Source organism: Pogoniulus pusillus, chromosome 30 (assembly GCF_015220805.1).
Source record: "Pogoniulus pusillus isolate bPogPus1 chromosome 30, bPogPus1.pri, whole genome shotgun sequence".
Lineage (NCBI taxonomy): Eukaryota > Metazoa > Chordata > Aves > Piciformes > Lybiidae > Pogoniulus > Pogoniulus pusillus.
This window is the reverse complement of record NC_087293.1, coordinates 17,547,440-17,564,777: the sequence shown is the minus strand read 5'-3', so window position 1 is coordinate 17,564,777 and position 17,338 is coordinate 17,547,440. Positions and strand designations below refer to the sequence as shown.

The 17,338-nt window shown below is 49.8% G+C and overlaps 1 protein-coding gene across 2 annotated transcripts in view; it reads left to right on the top strand.

Annotated features, from left to right (window-relative positions):
* The first annotated feature begins 187 nt into the window (after positions 1-187).
* The window catches only part of SLC5A1 (solute carrier family 5 member 1), a 34,139-nt gene continuing 16,988 nt past the window's right edge, over positions 188-17,338 (top strand). Inside the window, exons 1-2 of one of the 2 annotated variants that reach the window (XM_064168241.1) lie at positions 188-257; positions 11,514-11,585. In XM_064168241.1, coding sequence (XP_064024311.1) covers positions 11,517-11,585 — 69 coding nt within the window. In that variant the 5' untranslated portion in view covers positions 188-257; positions 11,514-11,516. Of the gene's footprint in view, positions 258-9,416; positions 9,527-11,513; positions 11,586-17,338 lie in introns of those variants that run through there. The other variant, XM_064168244.1, reaches the window with a different exon arrangement.

The window sequence follows — 17,338 nt, the reverse complement described above, 5'->3', positions numbered from 1 at the left end:
TGCAAACCTCGTTAAAAGGTCCCTGATGTGTTGTTGCCAAGGAGACATAAGCCATTAAGCCCTAGAAGCATCATTCAGGAGAACCAAATGCTAGCCATTAACATCTACTCTCTTCATTAGTGCCATGAAGCCTACACACAGAAGCCTTGCAATCTCCTGGCTAATGGAGATGGTGCAACTGGGGAATGGAGAGGTGAAGCAGGGAGCTGCGATTCTGAGCTCTCAGTGTGGCCAGAGCAACCAGCCTGCAGGACTGGGTATGTTTCCTTCTCTGGTGTTGATAATCCTCCTGTTTACCCTCCTCCTGTTACTGTGTGCTGTGGGCTGCTTTAAAGGCAAGCCTTTGCCAGGCAGTGATCAGGCCTGGGTTTGCCAAGAGGAATAGGACAACGAAAATTAGGAGTGGAGAAAGGGAACGGGCAAGTATTTTCTGGGGGTGCAAGTTCTAATACTGCACTAATTTTGAAGTGGACTTTTCTGGTTTGGATGTGTATGCCATTACAGCTGGTTAGGTCACAGTGAGTCTAACACAAGATGTAGTTACAGAGAGCAGGGGGTTATTTTTGTCTTTTGGGTAGTCTCAGTTTCCTCTTAACAGCTGTTTTCTTCCTTTTCATCCTTCTCTTTCTGGTAATTACATTGGGCTCATTACTTTTTTCATCCTAACATTGCAAAGCCTCTGGAAACGTCTTGTGGGGAATCCACTGCAGCTACACAGCCACTGCCTGATAGGTTTGCACTGTGCTTGTATTCTGGGAGGTATTTCCAGCAGAACCCGAGGAGGCAGTGAGCCTGGCTCAGTTTGTGACTGGTCTGAACAGCTGCCTCTCCTGAGCACTATCCAGGAAGGATCCCAAGGGTGGGGGTGTCATTGTAAGTGCTTTATGGCCACCCTTGTTCATCTTTGATCGAGAAGTCAAAGGGAACTCCAAGTCCTTGCTGCCCTTAGTTCTCAGCTATCTCACTGGCTCTAAACCATCCTTGCTGTGTTAAGAGCATGAATGCTGCTGCCTGGAAGAAAAAGGGCTGGCTTCAGTAGGGTGAGTTAAGGCTGATGAAATACTGGGATAGGTAGCTCCAGGCTCCAAGTTATCCACCAACACTTCAGTGTAGTAAATCAGTGGTGGTTAATTGGTGAGGTGCATTGTCAGCTCTGCTCAGACTTATTCAGACCCTGTATCTGCAGCTCCAAAGAAGGTCTCTATAAGAGCAGAGCAAATGGTGCTCGGGAGCTTCCAGGCTTTCCCCCCATAGCCCTGATGCACTTTCTGTTCAGAGAAGCCACTGTGTTGAAGTTCACAAGGATCTTGTTGGCCCAGTCCTGTTGTGGATGCCCCCTCCATGGAGGTGTCCAGGGTCAGGCTGGATGAGGCCTTGGGCAACCAAGTCTAGCTGAGAGGCATGCCTGCCCATGGCAGGAGGTTGGAGTAGATGATCTCTGAGATCCCTGATCTTCAGTGCATTTGATACCATCTCTGCACTCCATGAAGTATTTTCTTTCTGAACTATTGCCAAGGTCAGGTCCTTAGTGAAGATATTAAATGCTAGGCCAGCAGCGGCTGCAGCCTGCCAAGGCTGAGCAGCGTGAATACCATCTCACAGCTCTGCAGATCTGATCTGTTATCAAGGTCCACGACACAGATGAAGATATTAAAGAGTACTGAACCTGACAGAACTTGTAGTCAGCTTTCATTCTGACTTCGGGCACCGACCTTTGTGCCTGATGGTGCAGCTGGTTTTTTACCCACCTTTTAGGCTCGCTCACCCAGTCCACACCTCACCAGCGTGGCTGTGGCGGTGCAGTGGGAGGTGATGTCCAAAGCCCACACTCAGGTGTCTCACTGTAGAATCCAGGTTTTCCAGGCAAAATTTGCCCTTGGTGAATCTGCAACAGCTGTTCCCAGTCACCTTTTTTGTCACTTGCATGCCTGGAAATGGCTTCTGGAAGGCTTTGTTCCTCTTCAAATAAGGAAAATGCCTGTGCTTTACAGGAGCAGGAACCAAAACTGCAGCAGCACATTGGCCAAGCACTGTAGAATGTCTGCCTTGGTGTCCTAAGATGGGACCCCCTGGTCTAAGTGCGACCTGTGATGTGGCTGGGTACCTGCTGTGGCGCAGGCAGCTGCACAGGCTCTCACAGTTCTGCACATCAGAGGTAGTATTGGTGCTAGCTCTTAGCACAGGCTTCAGGGGGGTGTCCTTGAGTCTGCCATGCCCTGATATTGACCAGTTTTCCTCTAGAAAGGAAGACACCAGGCTCAGTGATGAGGCTGCTGTGAGGACACTTGTGCTTCATGAGTGCCAGAATACTCTGCCTTTTGTCACCTTCCATTCCAACAGCTTGCAGCTGCAAGCAAACATTTGCTGCATTCCTGCAGCAAACAGCAGCCTGAGAGTGCTGAGCATCTAGCACAGAGCTGCAGGCAGCCTCCCTGGGCTGAGAACACAAGTTTGAGGGGACGTAGTCCAGGTGCAGAAGGCAGCACTGCTGGACGTTTCTTCAGGTGCTAACAGGACCTGAGGCATTGAAGGGCTTTAGTTTGTCGGTCTAATAGTGGCATCGAGAAGAAGTGTACAGACACTACAGTGGCAGCAGGGTTTTGGGGTTATGTCACTGAGTGAGTAGCTCAGTGCTTACTTGGCAAAGCAGCAGCCAGCATGGAGCATAGAATCATAGAATCAGTCAGGGTTGGAAGGGACCACAAGAATCCACCCCCCCTGCCATGGGTAGGGACACCCTACACTAGAGCAGGCTGGCCAGAGCCCCATCCAGCCTGGCCTTAAATACCTCCAGGGACAAGGCCTCAACCACCTCCCTGGGCAACCCATTCTGAGGTCTCACCACTCTCATGCTCAACAACTTCCTCCTCACCTCCAGCCTGAATCTCCCCACCTCCAACTTTGCTCCATTCCCCCCAGTCCTGTCACTCCTTGATATCCTGAAAAGTCCCTCCCCAGCTTTTTTGTAGGCTCCTTCAGATACTGGAAGGCTACAAGAAGGTCACCTGGGAGCCTCCTCTGCTCCAGACTGCAGAGCCTCAACTCTTTCAGTCTGTCCTCATAGCAGAGCTGCTGCAGCCCTCTGAGCATTCCAGTGGCCCTTCTCTGGACACACTCCAGCATCTCCATATCCTTCTTGTAATGGGGGCTCCAGAACTGGACACAGTACTCCAGGTGGGAGCAGGCACTGAGCAGTGAGAAGTGAAGCCTTGGGACCTGGCACTGCCACTGCTATATTTCCAGGCAGTTTGAGACTTTAAACCTGCTGACACAGTTTGGGAGGTGACAGCAGCCATGTGACTGCACAAGTGTCTACCTTTGTGTAGCTGTAGGGAGTTGCTTTACTCTTGTCATCTGTGACAGTGAAAGTTGTCCCCAGCCTGTTGAACCAGTGTGCCTTGATGGGTTTTATTTAACAATGATTTGCTCTTAAGGGTCACCTCAGTTCTGACATGGTCTGAGGCACCTTGTGTTCAGATCCATGGGCCTGAGTGGTGAAATGAGTCTTCTGTCTGTTATCATCAGTCTCTTAAGGAATCATTAACAAGTGGTAAAATAATAGCCACACGTAATCACTTGTCCTGTGATGGCACGAGAACAATCAGTGCTCCCTACCCCTGGTGATCTGGCAGAAGGGCACATTTTGGGTCCTCTATCAGGCAAGCAAGGTCATCTCTAGTGAGTTAGTAGGGCAGAATGGCTCTGTGTGTGCTCTCTTGTAGGAACACCTGATGCTGATCTGCAGGAAACCTCTGAGGGTTTCCCAAGTGGCAATGTAGTGTAAGAAAGGAAAGTTTCTAGATGTGGAAAGAATTCCAAGGAGTTGGAGTTTTCCAGCAAGAACTCCTGTTTGTTCACACAGGTTCTCTGCCTCCTGACTACCAAACGGCCACAGCTGTGTAGCCATGTCATCTCTCTGGTTTGGTGGGTGCATGGGTTGCTTGCTCTCCGAAGCATTCAGATCAAATTGTATCTGTGAGCACAAATGGGAACAGACTGTAATTGTCCCTCTGGGCTACACCCAGAGTGTCCTGGAATGTGAATCTCCCATCCTATCAGTGATCTTTGCATGATGTTCCCAAAACATTTGCACTTCTTTTGCATGAGTTTAAGGGAGGATTGTCGATGTTTGAGGAGCTGGAAGAGATTTCTGCTATTCTGGGACTAATCTCTAGGAGCAGATTGTGAGTTTGTATGCCAGTGTTATGCAGTCCCTCTGGATGTGATCTGTTTGGATGGCAATGGAAGCTACCTGCTTATCTGGGATGACTTCAGTGCTCCGTGATCTGCATAGGCAAGTCCTCTAGCACTTGGTACAGTGCCAGTGAGCAATGGCCTGATGATAGGAACCAGCACTGAAAAATATGCCCCAAATTTCACACACCCTTCTTAAACATAGTCTGCTACACTGTGCAGCTGCACCTGAATCATGCCCTCCTGAAGTATTGTGAAAGTAAAGGGTAATTGAAAGCTAAGAATTGTCTCTTGCTGTAAGCAGGTGCAGGGAACCTGTCATCAGTGCATAGCTCTCCTGGCTCTTGCCACCCGGCTCACACTGGCCATCCTTCCTGTGTCCTAGGCTGCCAAAAGCCTTACCCAGTGCTCCCTGTTTCTGATAGTTAGCATATGTGGGTCTAACATCCTGCATTAGTGCAGCAAGGCTGTGGGGGAAAAGCAAAGATATGTGATGGAAGAAGCAGAGCTGCTGAATAAGCTGGATTTAGTTCTGACCCACTCATAGAATCATTTTGGTTGGCAAATACCTATAAGGTCATCATCAGTCACTCTCTGAGCATCCTGTGCAGGTTGTGCTGAGGCTGAGCTTTCTGATAGTTACAGCCTGAAGGACACTCTTCTTTCATTGATGTTACTTGAAAAACAGTGAGGCTTTATCTTGCTGCTAACAGCATTCTTTGTTAGGCTGTTATTGTTTCCTGCTCCTAATTGCTAGCAAAGTCCTTGCTCTGGCTCTAAAGACTGAAGATGCTGAAATCCCCCATGGAACCAACATGACGACTTAGAGGAGTTTCTTTGGAGAGGGCTGGCAGGGAAGGGAGAAGCATTGCAGTGATATCCTGTATGTAGATGGGTTCTGTTTCCATTTTCACACTGCTAGCCAAGTGTTTTGGTGGTGATACAAAGGTGTCTTCTGGACTTCAGCTACAGGTGGTGCAGTGAATTGCTAAATGCAGAATATTCCTGCAGTGACAGGGTTTGGTAGAGGCCTCATTTGTAAAGCAAACCTTGGAGCGAGAGCCTGGCAGCACTAAAGAGAAAGAAGGAAGGGTACAATGCTGGCTTTTCAGTGCCAGTATGCCAACCCTGGGACAGCAGGGTTTTGGAATACAGAGGGTTGCTCCAGGAGTTTTCTCTACTGAAAGAACTTTCTCCTGCTGGAGAGCATCCCGGAGTGCTATCGCCTCCAACCTCCCTGGTCGCTGCATTCTAGAGCCGTTTGGGGAATACCTGCTGGTCCAGTCAGGCAGGCTTGCTGCTGGGCTGGAGTTAGCAGATAACAAACCGTGTGGCTTTTAGAAGCCATTCCTTGAGCGGTTGCATTCTCAGATGGTAGTGGGCCTCGGTGTTCCCTCGAACAAAGCAAGCACCGGCGCGATAAAATTCAGCAGCTAATGTCCGCTTGACTACTGCCCCGCTTTGAGCACCCTTTCCAACCCGCAGCACTCAGCACCCTTTGGAACGTGCCGTGCAAAACATCAGCAGCCTGCCTGCCGTGGGGCTTAGCAGTCCCGGTCCTGGGAGGAGCGATCCGTTTCTAGCAGGAGTCATACGTTCGGAGTAGCTTCCTGGCCCATCGTGTTTAGTTACTAGTTTGGCTCCTTGCCTCACCGCATGAGGAAAACAAATTCCAGAACACCTGCAGAGACCAGCAGGGGTTTTCGACTTGCTGCTGTCATCAAGCGCTCACCAAACCAGGGAAGCCACCAGCTTATCCCCAGTGCAAATCCCAGAAACACTCACACCTCTCCCCGTGTGATCCTCCCGACTCCCGCTGACCTTCTGAGGTGCGGGGAAATCCCCACGCAAATCCTCCCCTCACGTGTGCCACAGACCGGGACAGCAGAGATCTGCTGATTTTCCTTCTATCTACATCACAGAGTTTAGATCTTTTTTCCTTTTCAGTGATCCCTCTCCTATGAATTTCACTTTTTAGTTTCCAACAGTTTTATCATTCTTCTGTGACTAATTCTTCTAACTAGATCCAAGTTTACTCAGGTAAGCAAGACTGTACAAAGAGAAAAGACTTGTGGCATCACACAGAAGGTTTGATGCTAAATGACCCCCTGTGTCCTACTCTAACTGCCATCAGTTTTTGTTGGGACCCCTCAGGAAGGCTTTGCTGAGAGGCTCTGAGTTTATGTTTTATCCCCTTGCAAACAGGATCTCTTTTCTCAGTAAGCTCATACTCTGCAGCTAGGAAACCAGCAGAGGAAGGGAGAGACTCTACTAAGGTAGTTAGTGTACAGCCTTCTGCAAGCTAAGGAACTGCTCCTTTTTGTCTGATTTTGTCCTTTATTAGTTGCACAGAGGATCCCATGTGTAAGTTTGCATTTGTGCAGAGCATCTCAAACCCGAATCTGCTTGATGAGGAATGTCAGAGGAGCTCCTCTGTAGGAGGTGGTTTGCATAGTAATGCAACTTTGTCTTTGTTTGTAGTTGCTTTGGTTTATTGTTTGTTTTATCATTGGCTATCTTCAGGGGCAGTCACTTACGAGTTAGGAGAGAAGGCTAAGTGGCAGCAAGGCATAGAATTCTCACGTTTTCTGATGATAGCAGAGCCAGGGCAGCTTCTCTGCCCTTGCCCCACAGTCAGCCCTTGCACTTCTATGGCTGGGGGATGCAAACCCATGGCAGAGTTCTGTTGGGTCTCTGTCAGTTATCTGGTGTGTGACTTTGGACAAGTTACTACCCTGTCCTGCAGCTGTTTGTGCTCTCACCCATTGTCTGTTTTGTCTGTTCTCGATAAGCCAAATGCCACCGGACTTGATGCAGAGAGCAGCAATGATCACAGCCCTCCCGTTATGGTATTTAGGCTAAGTATTTTGATCACTCCTGTTAAAGTCTGCCTTACTTCAAGGAATTAGGCTGGCTCACAGGAAAGAGAAGAGAGAGAGCCTCAATATATGAAGTTATTTGTCATTTTCTCTAGTATTTGAGCCCCATTCTTGCTGTGCAGAAACCTGAGGATGAGACCACCCAGCAAAGCACAGTGCCAGCTAAGAGAAAGCTGTGGGAAAAGAGATTAGCAGTGGTTCCTGGTGCAAAGTTCAGTCTTCTTCTTGGGAAGTTTACTCATGTTTATCTCCAGAAGCTCTAATACAAAGGCAGCTTCAGCCTTTTTCCAATCTGTAGATTTGGCTGACCTTTCAGAGACAATTCCTATGCATTCAGGCAATTAAGTGATTCATTTAGTACACCAACTGCTGAGTATAATGCTTCCAGGTTTCTCTTTGGACTGCAGATATAAGGATGGAGACATGAGATAGTAAGAGCTTTGAGTAAGCTGCTTCCTCTCTTAGACAGTCTGGCAGAGTAGTCTGGGTTTGTGGCCTTCAGAAACAAACCAGGACTGCATTTGTTTCCACTGTATATGAAGATAGAAATTCCAAGGTCATTGCTTTTTAGACACTGCTTCTCCATGGCTGTTCTAAACCTCTGAGTCTTGTTGCTGTGACCCCCGAGCAGCTGTGGTCAGGAGGCTGTGATGGGTTTTTGCCTCTGAGCTCTGTTCTGCAGAGGTCCAGACAAGAACACAAGACATCTTATGGTAGATAAGTTCCTGTCTAATATTTTCTTTGCTTTGCCTCTGTGGCCTGACTAAGAAATTGAATTAATAACAGCTAAACTTTTTTTGTTAGTGGGGAGGACACCTGGGAGTCTTGCAGTCTCCTCAAAGAAGTGCCCTCTCCAACCTGTCTTAGGCAAACTCTGTCCTGATGCTGAAGGTTAGTAAATAAGTCTCTTTTCCCCTGAAATACACAGCAGGGAAGGTTGCAGCTGATGGAAATTTTGGATGCTCAGCAGCTTCCAGGGTTAATTTTTTTCCCTGTTAGATTTAAAGCTAACATTTCACAGTCCTGCAGGACAAACTGAAGAACATGTTTTGGGAGAGATGCCTCAGCATCAGGTCTGGTTTGTAAGACCAGAGGCACTCAAATGACAGTGAGATTTTTGTTCTTACAAGCAATCACACTAGATTACGGCTTCTTAGGCTTGATGCTTCTCGTCGACCACAATTACTAAAGGGAAATTTACCTAAGGAAAATCCTTTTCCAATGAAGAGAGCACCAGACCTCAATTTCACCTTGTGAGGAAATGAGACTGCCCAGACCAGCCGGCCCCGGGGTGCTCTCCGTGTGCTGCACTGCCTGTGCTGCTCACTCTAACTGCAGGGGAACCTTTCACTGCCCAAAGGCTGCCTGCTCAGCTGGAAATGAGTAATGATTCCCTGGGATCAAGCAGACAATAGGACTTGCAGACATCTCGAGAGCTCAGAAATGTGCCTGGCACCTGTCCTCTGGTCTAAACCAGTGGATTTTTTGACCTTTTCTAGCTCCAACAGAGGCTCACAGGCATTGTTTGTGGCAGCTGCCTTACACAGGGCTATGAAGCCCCATCTGGAGTCAGTGTGTTCCACATCTTCCTGGCCTTAGCTTGATTTTGAAGTCAAAAGAGCAGAGCAAATAAAGGGAGAGCAGACTCAGGCTCTGGGGAACTTTGAACTATTTGGATGTGAAGCTCCTTGGCTCTTATAGAGCTAACACCACAGACTGAACCCCCTGAAATTCACAACAGTAAGCTCCTGCTTCTAAGCCTCATGGCTCATCTGCATCTTTACCTGTATCCAGGTGAGGGATGTAAACAGCTTCAGGTTATCTCCTTCCCAGAAACAGAGTGGTGCTTCTCTGGTGAGTAATGCTGCTGAGATGACACAGAGGGTGTCACAGGTGCTGGACCCCTGGGTTTTCCCCGGGTGCAGGTCACTCCTCCTCACAGATTATTGCTTTCCTCACTATCATCATCTGAAAGAAGTGCATCTTCCATGACTAGATAGACAGGTACAGCCACTTCAGAAAAAAAAACATTCACTCAGAGCAGGTAAATATGCAGGTTTATTGCAGCCAGGCCACTCCTTTCCCTGCTCATTCCTTCCCAGACATCTGCTCGTGGATGTTAAAACCCTGAGCACCTCTGGCAGGGCAGCTGAACTCTGGAGTCTGCAGCACCTGTGACAGAGGAACAGTCTTGAGGAAGGAACTGTCCGAGGAAAGCAGCAGCTTCAACTTGTGTCCCATGGGAGACAAGTGAATCTGAAGTTATATATTATATAAAACACAGGAGGTGACAGAGGTTTGTCATTAACCTGCACTCTGCAAGAAGCACATAAGGAGAGAAAGAAGAGGACGGGGAAGCAGCCAGGATGGAGTCCAACATAAAGATCAACAATGCTACAGACATCTCTGTTATCGTCGCCTATTTTTTGGTAGTCCTGCTGGTGGGACTCTGGGTAGGTTGGGCTTTGATTGAATCTTGTTTCATTTTGACTTGTTGAGAAAATAGTTTACTGGGGCTTGGGAAAATGGCTCAGTAAATGGAAATGTAAAAAAGTGCTAAGGTTTTGGTGCTGAAGTGAGGTAGTTGCTAAGTGCAGGGTAGGGAAAATGTGGGAATTGAGTGGGGAGTGGATGGTGGCTGGGGAGGCAGCTTTGGGCTGGATGAATGGAGGTAATGAAGGAGGTGTAGTGATGAGCTTTGTGTGAGGTAGGAGTGGAGAGACCTGGTCAGGAAGGGTGAGGCCAGTGAAGGACCCTGACAGAAAGCAGGCTAGGAGAGATGGGGCTCAGCACCACGGAACAGAGGGGCTGGAGTGAGAACTGGCGGCGTGAGGTGATGCCACAGGGACCGGTGAGAAGAGGGAGCTGCAGGGGGGACAGAGGTGAACTCAGTGTGCGGGGAGGTGGTGGTGAGGCAGTAAAGCTCCAGCTGTGGCTGTGTGACAGACTGGGGGCTGCAGATCCCTCTCAGCAAAGCAGTGAGGTGGCTCAGGACCGTAGGTGCCATCTGAAGCAGCATCATGGTGACTTCCTTCTGCCTTGAGAATGGGGCACAGTGCCCCTGAAACCACAAGGGCAGGAGCAGTTCCTGGGCAGCAAGGGCTGGCAGTGACTTTCTGCTGGTGCCTTCTGCCCAGCCTGATAGTGCTGCTGTCTGAGGACCGCAAGGGAAAGCCCTGTGCTGAATCTGAAGGGGAAGTAGCACAGCTGGCAGAGAAAGGCAGAGCCTGTCCCTGTGTCACCTCAGGACTGAGGCGTCTGAAGATAAGAGGCCAACACTGAGAGCTACAGAGCTGTAAATGGGAGAATGCCAGCGCACTTCTGCGTCCTTGGGGCACCTGAACATCTGCCCATTAACAAGTGGAGAGGAGGCTTTGGTAATCCTGTCTGCCAGGAGCACCACAGGGCACATTTCACAGTGCAGATGTCAGCTGCTCAAGGAGCCTAGCACCAAAAATTTCGAGTCTATGTCAAATGGGCACAGCGTTTTCCTTGCCTCTTTGTCATGAATGGGGAGCCTCTAGTAGAGCACCTCTCTGCTGGGGAGGACCTGGCTCTTCTCCAGGAAGTAGGGCTGCTCCCAAAGGTCTGGCACAAAGAAGGGCTCATCTGTGGACTGTCAGGCAATTGTGTGCTGAGCAGGTCCCGGAACCCTTTCTTCTCAGCAACAATGTTCTCTTCTCTGGAAGAATACTCACTCAGTGCTGTGTGCAGTCAGGTGTGAATGTATTGTTTTTACTTCCTCTCTTTGGCATTAGAAGTTGAAATCTGGCTCATTTTCACAACTTGTCTTTCTTTCTTTGCCTAGTCAAAGTCCATCAGGCGAGACAATGGGAATCCAATGTGCGGATCAGGCTCATCAGCAAAAATGGGCTGAAGCTTCCCTCTAAAGCTCAGCCCTTGACAAACACAAAACGAGTCTGTAAAGAGGAAATTTGGACTGGCTTCTTTGGTATTTTGGACTTCAGAGAAAAGTGGGCACAATGCTGGCACCACAAGAAGAGAACCCATTTTGGTAGCTATCTGCTGGGGCTAGGCAGTGTCGAGTGATAAAGCCACATAGTTTCTGTTCATGATCTTGCAGCTTTTGAAGCCTGAAAACAAAGGCATTGCATCCCTGAAGAAGTGTCCAGACAAGCTCTTATCTGAGTGAGCATTGTATTGTTTAAATTCAATTTGATTTCAATGGTTTGCACTACAGTGAAAGGTGAAGCAAAGAAACTGGAATGGTTAATGCAGACCCAAGATACTAATGGTATCATTTCCTTCCTCATAGTTTACTCTTGTCAGCCCCTTTCCCTTTGGCAGAGAACACTCAACCTTCTCCCGAAGCTTTCTCTGTAGATTTTATCCTCTCATTCTAGCAGTTTGCTCTGGCTGTGCGTGCAGCTTGCCTGTCACCCTGCAGCATGATTCACCCTTTCTGTCTTTTCTCCCCAGGCCATGTACTCGACCAACCGTGGGACAGTGGGAGGCTTCTTCCTGGCTGGCCGAAGCATGGTTTGGTGGCCGGTGAGTGCTCTGTGTTGTGTGTGTCAAACAGCTCACAGGATGGCTTGGCTTGGAAGGTGCCTTGAAGATCCCCCAGTTCCAGCCACCTGCTGTGGGCAGGGACACCTTCCGCCACACCAGGCTGCTCAAGGCTGCATCCAGCCTGGCCTGGAATGCCTCCAGGGTTGGAGCCTCCACAGCTTCCCGGTGTCTAGGCATTTGCTTCCCTCTGGCTGTGGCCAGTGTCTCACCACAGCCATCAGGGGCTCAGCAGTGGTGTGATGCATACACCTCAAACTCTCTCTCTAGCCATGCTGGCCCAGGACAAACTGCACAACAGAAGCCACCTGATAGGCAAGGAAAGTGTGGTGGGGAAGTTGTCTGTGCTGAGCTCTGAGCTGTCTCCAGGATGTCACCAGCTTGTCTGTGTGGACAGATGCAGTGCTTTGCCTTCAGCACGCTCTGAAACCTTCACACATTTTCTATGATTTGCCTTCACTGTACACAGAGAAGCTGTCACTTGGAGGTTATCACAGAGAAGAATTGCTGAAATATTTCCTCTTTCTGCTCTGCTGTTTCCTCTTTTGGTAACAAGTTGCGACCTGTACAAGGAGAAAATCCTGCAGATATCACAGTCAGTTATTGCCAAAATATAGTTAAGGTTATTTGTAGCTCACGTTGTTTGTCTTCTCTGCATTCCTATCCTCTTCCAAAGTGGAGAAAAGGAGTCACAGTCAGGACTGTGGCAGAAAGTATCCTAGAAACGATGGTCTGTTTCTTCTGGACCATGCAGCTGCTTAGTGTGATCTCTTGAAAAGCAGGGAACTGAGAGGAAGCTGCATTTGTCTCTTCTCTGTGTTGTCTCTGCTTCCGTGTACCTGAATGGAAATCCTCAACATTCCTATCTTGCATTGTCTCCAAAGAGGTTTGTGCAGCTCCATTGATTCACCTCTATGGATTCAGTTACAAGGTCAAGGAGAGAGTCTAAAAAGTAGGAATTTTCTGCAAGCACACTGCAGACATCCCCACAGCTTTAGGGAGCTGCTGCCTGCCTTTAGAAGGGCTGGGGACTGCAGACAGATCTGAGGCTGATGACAGTAAGAACTTTTCTCCTTTGGGATAGTAGACCTAAGAAAATTCCAGGTTCCACTGGAAGACCGAGGGAAGAAATATTTCCAAGTGATTGTAGGCAGAGATCCCAGACAGATTCCTCTGCTTGACTGCCAGGTTAAGCAGCGGACTGGCTTCAACCTTGTGCAGTCAATTCCCTATGCCTGTCAAGGGTGAATGTGAACGCCCTTTTGTGCTGATGGAAATGAAGGTGGGAGAAGCAAGACAGGAAAAACTCACCATAAAAAGCTGGTGTCTTGCTGCACTGGCACTGCACACTGCTGGAGTCACCTAAGAGCCAGGGCAGATTATCTCACTCTGAGAGCTCTGCCAGCACAAACCCAGCAGATTCAGCAAGCTGAATCCAGTGGCAAAGCCAAAGGGATGATCCCACAGTGCATGGTTGCTGCTCTAGGACTTCTCCTTCCCAAATTCTGAAGTGCTACTGCTTAGTGGAGTCCCAGAGCATGCCTTCTTCCTTCCCTTTGGAATGCCAGGGGTGTCTTTCTACACCATAAAAATGAACCCTTCTTGCTGTTCTTCCTGGTATCACTCAAAACAAACAAACAAGGAGCACTCAAACCACAAACTAAATGCTATGTCAGCAGCAGCAGCTTGAAAAGTTTGCCTTAGATCAAAAGAGATTCCCAAACACCTATTGCCAGAGCTCAGCAGGTAGATAGGATGTCCAGCACCTAGTGCAAACTGGGCTGAAATGGTCAGGAAGCCTTTGGAGTTCATTCTCCAGATTCTGCAGCTTTGCAGACAGAGCTGCCTGCACAAATTATGGGTTACCTCATACACCCCATGCCCTGAGGCATGAATGCCAGCAAGACAGAGAGTATCTGCTGGGCATCTGAAGTCCAGCTATGGTTAGCATGCAGGGTCAAGGGCATACTCCAGACAGAAATGTAGCTTAGCTCAGCTGTTGTCACTGAAGTGCTGACCTTCATGCGGCAGGTATGAATCTTTCCAGCCAGGCAGGAGGTGTGTCTGTCTCAGAGGACAGAGGTGGAAAGGAATCAGAGCAGCCTGCCTGGCCTGTGCTGTTCCAGCAGCCACGGGCTTGTGGCAGACAGAGGCACATTTTCGGCTGTGCACTGTGCCCGTCTCTGCCCCTGGGTGAGCTGCAGAGGTGTGAGTGTCTTTAGTCTGGCATCAGTGCAATGCACAAGTTTGCAAAGCAGTTGGGAAAGCAGAAGAAAGCCTTCTACACTTAATGCTTTGGGCCTCAGAGCCTTGGAAGGGTGGCAGCAGCAGTCCATGGTAAGCAGTGCACTGATTTCTCTGTGATGCCAAGAAATCCAGGTAGGAAAAGTGATGCCCTTCCACCAGGTTAGAATCATCACAGTATCATTAGTACCATTAGGGTTGGAAGAGACCTCACAGATCATCAAGTCCAACCCTTTACCACAGAGCTCAAGGCTAGACCATGGCACCAAGTGCCACGTCCAACCTTGCCTTGAAGTGCCCCAGAGACGGCAACTCCACCACCTCCCCGGGCAGCCCATTCCAGTGTCCAATGACTCTCTCAGTGAAGAACTTCCTCCTCACCTCAAGCCTAAATCTCCCCTGGCACAGCTTGAGGCTGTGTCCTCTTGTTCTGGTGCTGGCCACCTGAGAGAAGAGAGCAACCTCCTCCTGGCCACAACCACCCCTCAGGTAGTTGTAGACAGCAATAAGGTCACCCCTGAGCCTCCTCTTCTCCAGGCTAACCAATCCCAGCTCCCTCAGCCTCTCCTCGTAGGGCTGTGCTCAAGGCCTCTCACCAGCCTCGTCGCCCTTCTCTGGACACACTCAAGCATCTCAACGTCCCTTTTAAACTGGGGAGCCCAGAACTGAACACAATACTCAAGGTGTGGTCTAACCAGTGCAGAGTACAGGGGCAGAATGACCTCCCTGCTCCTGCTGGCCACACCATTCCTGATGCAGGCCAGGATGCCACTGGCTCTCTTGGCCACCTGGGCACACTGCTGGCTCATGTTCAGGTGGGTATCAATCAGCACCCCCAGATCCCTCTCTGTCTGGCTGCTCTCCAGCCACTCCGACCCCAGCCTGTATCTCTGCATGGGGTTGTTGTGGCCAAAGTGCAGCACCCTGCACTTGGAGCTATTGAACCCCATCCCCTTGGACTCTGCCCATCTGTCCAGGCAGTCAAGGTCCCGCTGCAGAGCCCTTCTGCCTTCTAACTCAGTCACATCTGCCCCCAGCTTGGTGTCATCTGTAAACTTGCTGATGACTGACTCGATGCCCTCATCCAGATCATCTATGAAGATGTTAAAGAGTATGGGGCCCAGCACTGATCCCTGAGGGACACCACTAGTGACTGGCCGCCAGCTGGATGTGGCACCATTCACCACCACTCTCTGGGTCCGGCCCTCCAGCCAGTTCCTAACCCAGCACAGAGTGTTGCCCTCCAAGCCATGGGCTGACAGCTTAGCCAGCAGTTTGCTGTGGGGGACAGTGTCAAAGGCCTTGCTGAAGTCCAGATAGACCACATCCACAGGCCTCCCCACATCCACCAAGTGGGTCACCTGATCATAGAAGGAGATCAGGTTAGAAAGGCAGGATCTGCCCTTCCTAAACCCATGCTGGCTGGACCTGAGCCCTTTGCCATGCCTTAGGTGCGCTCTTATCACCCCCAAGATAACCTGTTCCATCAGTTTCCCTGGCACTGAGGTCAGGCTGACAGGTCTGTAGTTCCCAGGTTCCTCCATCCGACCCTTCTTGTGGATGGGGACCACGTTGGCCATTTTCCAGTCTTCTGGGACCTCTCCGGTGAGCCAGGACTGCTGGAAAATGATGGAGAGCGGCTTGGCCAACGTGGTCCCCATCATACGTTGCAGGGGAGAGTTGTGAGTTCAAGCAGAGCATGGACCATGTAAAGGAGTAGTTCTCAGAGAATGGGAAACTTGGCTGGAGAGTGGGGGTCTGAAAAGCAGTTTCTGCAGGTGACCCATGGGAGAGGTGGTACCTCAGGACAAGGCTCAAGACCTCATGCTGACATGAGGAAGCTTCTGCTGCTCTGTGTAAAGGGGCTAAAGTCCACAGGCAAGGTGTGCTTGGGATCAGGGCAGAGGGTTTGATCCCAGGCTAACGGTTTCCAACAGGAGAGTGGCCATCAGGGACAGCAGGGGCTGGGAGGAGTAGCAGCCATCACCTGTAAGCTCTGCTTGCTGCTCCTGCTGCAGTCACTGGTTTGCAAAGGACCCTGCGTGGGCCTTGGCGCAGCAGGAGCCAGGAGGGCAGTGCCTCCTCCAGTCAATGAGAAAAGCAAGGTGAAGCTGTTAATGAGTAATGTGGAAGAAGCACTGATCATTGTCTCTCTGAGTGTGGTGGTACATTTCCTGAACAGACTTCTCCTGTTAAAACCTGAAGGGTTTAAAAGAGTTAATGTTCCACCTTTGCCTCAGGTTAGCTTAGCTTTGTGTCCTCTCTTTCCCTCTTGGCAGCTTTTGGTCCTTTCAGTCAACTTTCCTCTTTGCATTTCCCCCTAGAGCCGTTTTTAAAGTCGAGTCACTGAGACTCCCTAGGAATACTCCTGCAGGAATGGTTTCCCTCTGGCACCCCTCAGCTTCAGCCCAGTGTTCCTTAGGGCACGGGGAGCTGTGCTGCAGCATCTACCCATGGCAGTCCCAGAAATCAGCCTTTTCACTGCAGACTACTGCAGCAGAGAGTTTTCAGCAAGACAGCTTGGGCCGAGCTCATCCTTAAAGTCCTGCCCTGGCAGACTGCTGTGGCATCAGAGCTCCCGGGTGTGAGCAAGCTCAGCAAGGCCTTGCCTCAGAGGCTGCAGTGCTGAGGGCAGTGTGCGCTCCCCCAGCTGCGCAGTCAGGCTCTGCCTCTCCGTGTGTGCATGACAAGGAACGAGATCCCTCAGTAGCAGTGGGGATCTTGCAGGTCTGCTGCCCGGGGGCAGCCCCAGCTGGGAGAGGAACGTTTAGGAGGTGAGGGTGGTGTTGCTTTGTCCTCCTGCTGGCCCTGATTGCACTGGGACCTCTGCATGACTTTGGGTTGGTGTTTGACTTTCAGTGCAGTTTTCCTCTGGGTAAGGCTGAGGACACAGCATTGCCCTGGAGTGCTGCAGCATGTCCTGGGCTCCAGCACCAAGCCAAGGCTCACTGCAGCTGTCAGCTCCTAACCTCGTCCTTAGCCACTTTAGTTGCCTGAGTCTCCTGAAAGCACATTTTAGGCTTTTAAAGCAGGAGAGGGAACACATTAAATAAAATCAGAGATTAATGTGGTTAATCTTTTCTGGTGATTGCATTTCTGGTAACCTAGATTTAAGTTTAATTATTCATCTGCAGGGAAAACGCTGGCCAGCAGTGCTGGTTCCTGCTCTCCATTGTGCTTGCTTCCTACCATCACTGCTGGGAAAACTGCTGCTGTCACAAAGGGGTTAGGAGCAGGATGTCTAACGCTTGTTGCAAGCCTTGGCCTTGCTCTAGAAGTATCTGCCTTGTGACAAAATGGGCACAGCTGACTTCCAGAAATGTGTAAAAATAAAAGCCTTGAGGCTGAGCCAACTTCCCATCACAGGAAAAGAACACTTTGACTGCAGAAAGACCAGAAGAAATCAGGGGATCAAACTGAGCAATGGGGAAAAGAAAGAGTAGAATCCTCTGATGGATTTATTTGAACACTGCATGTGAAAAATGGGGGAA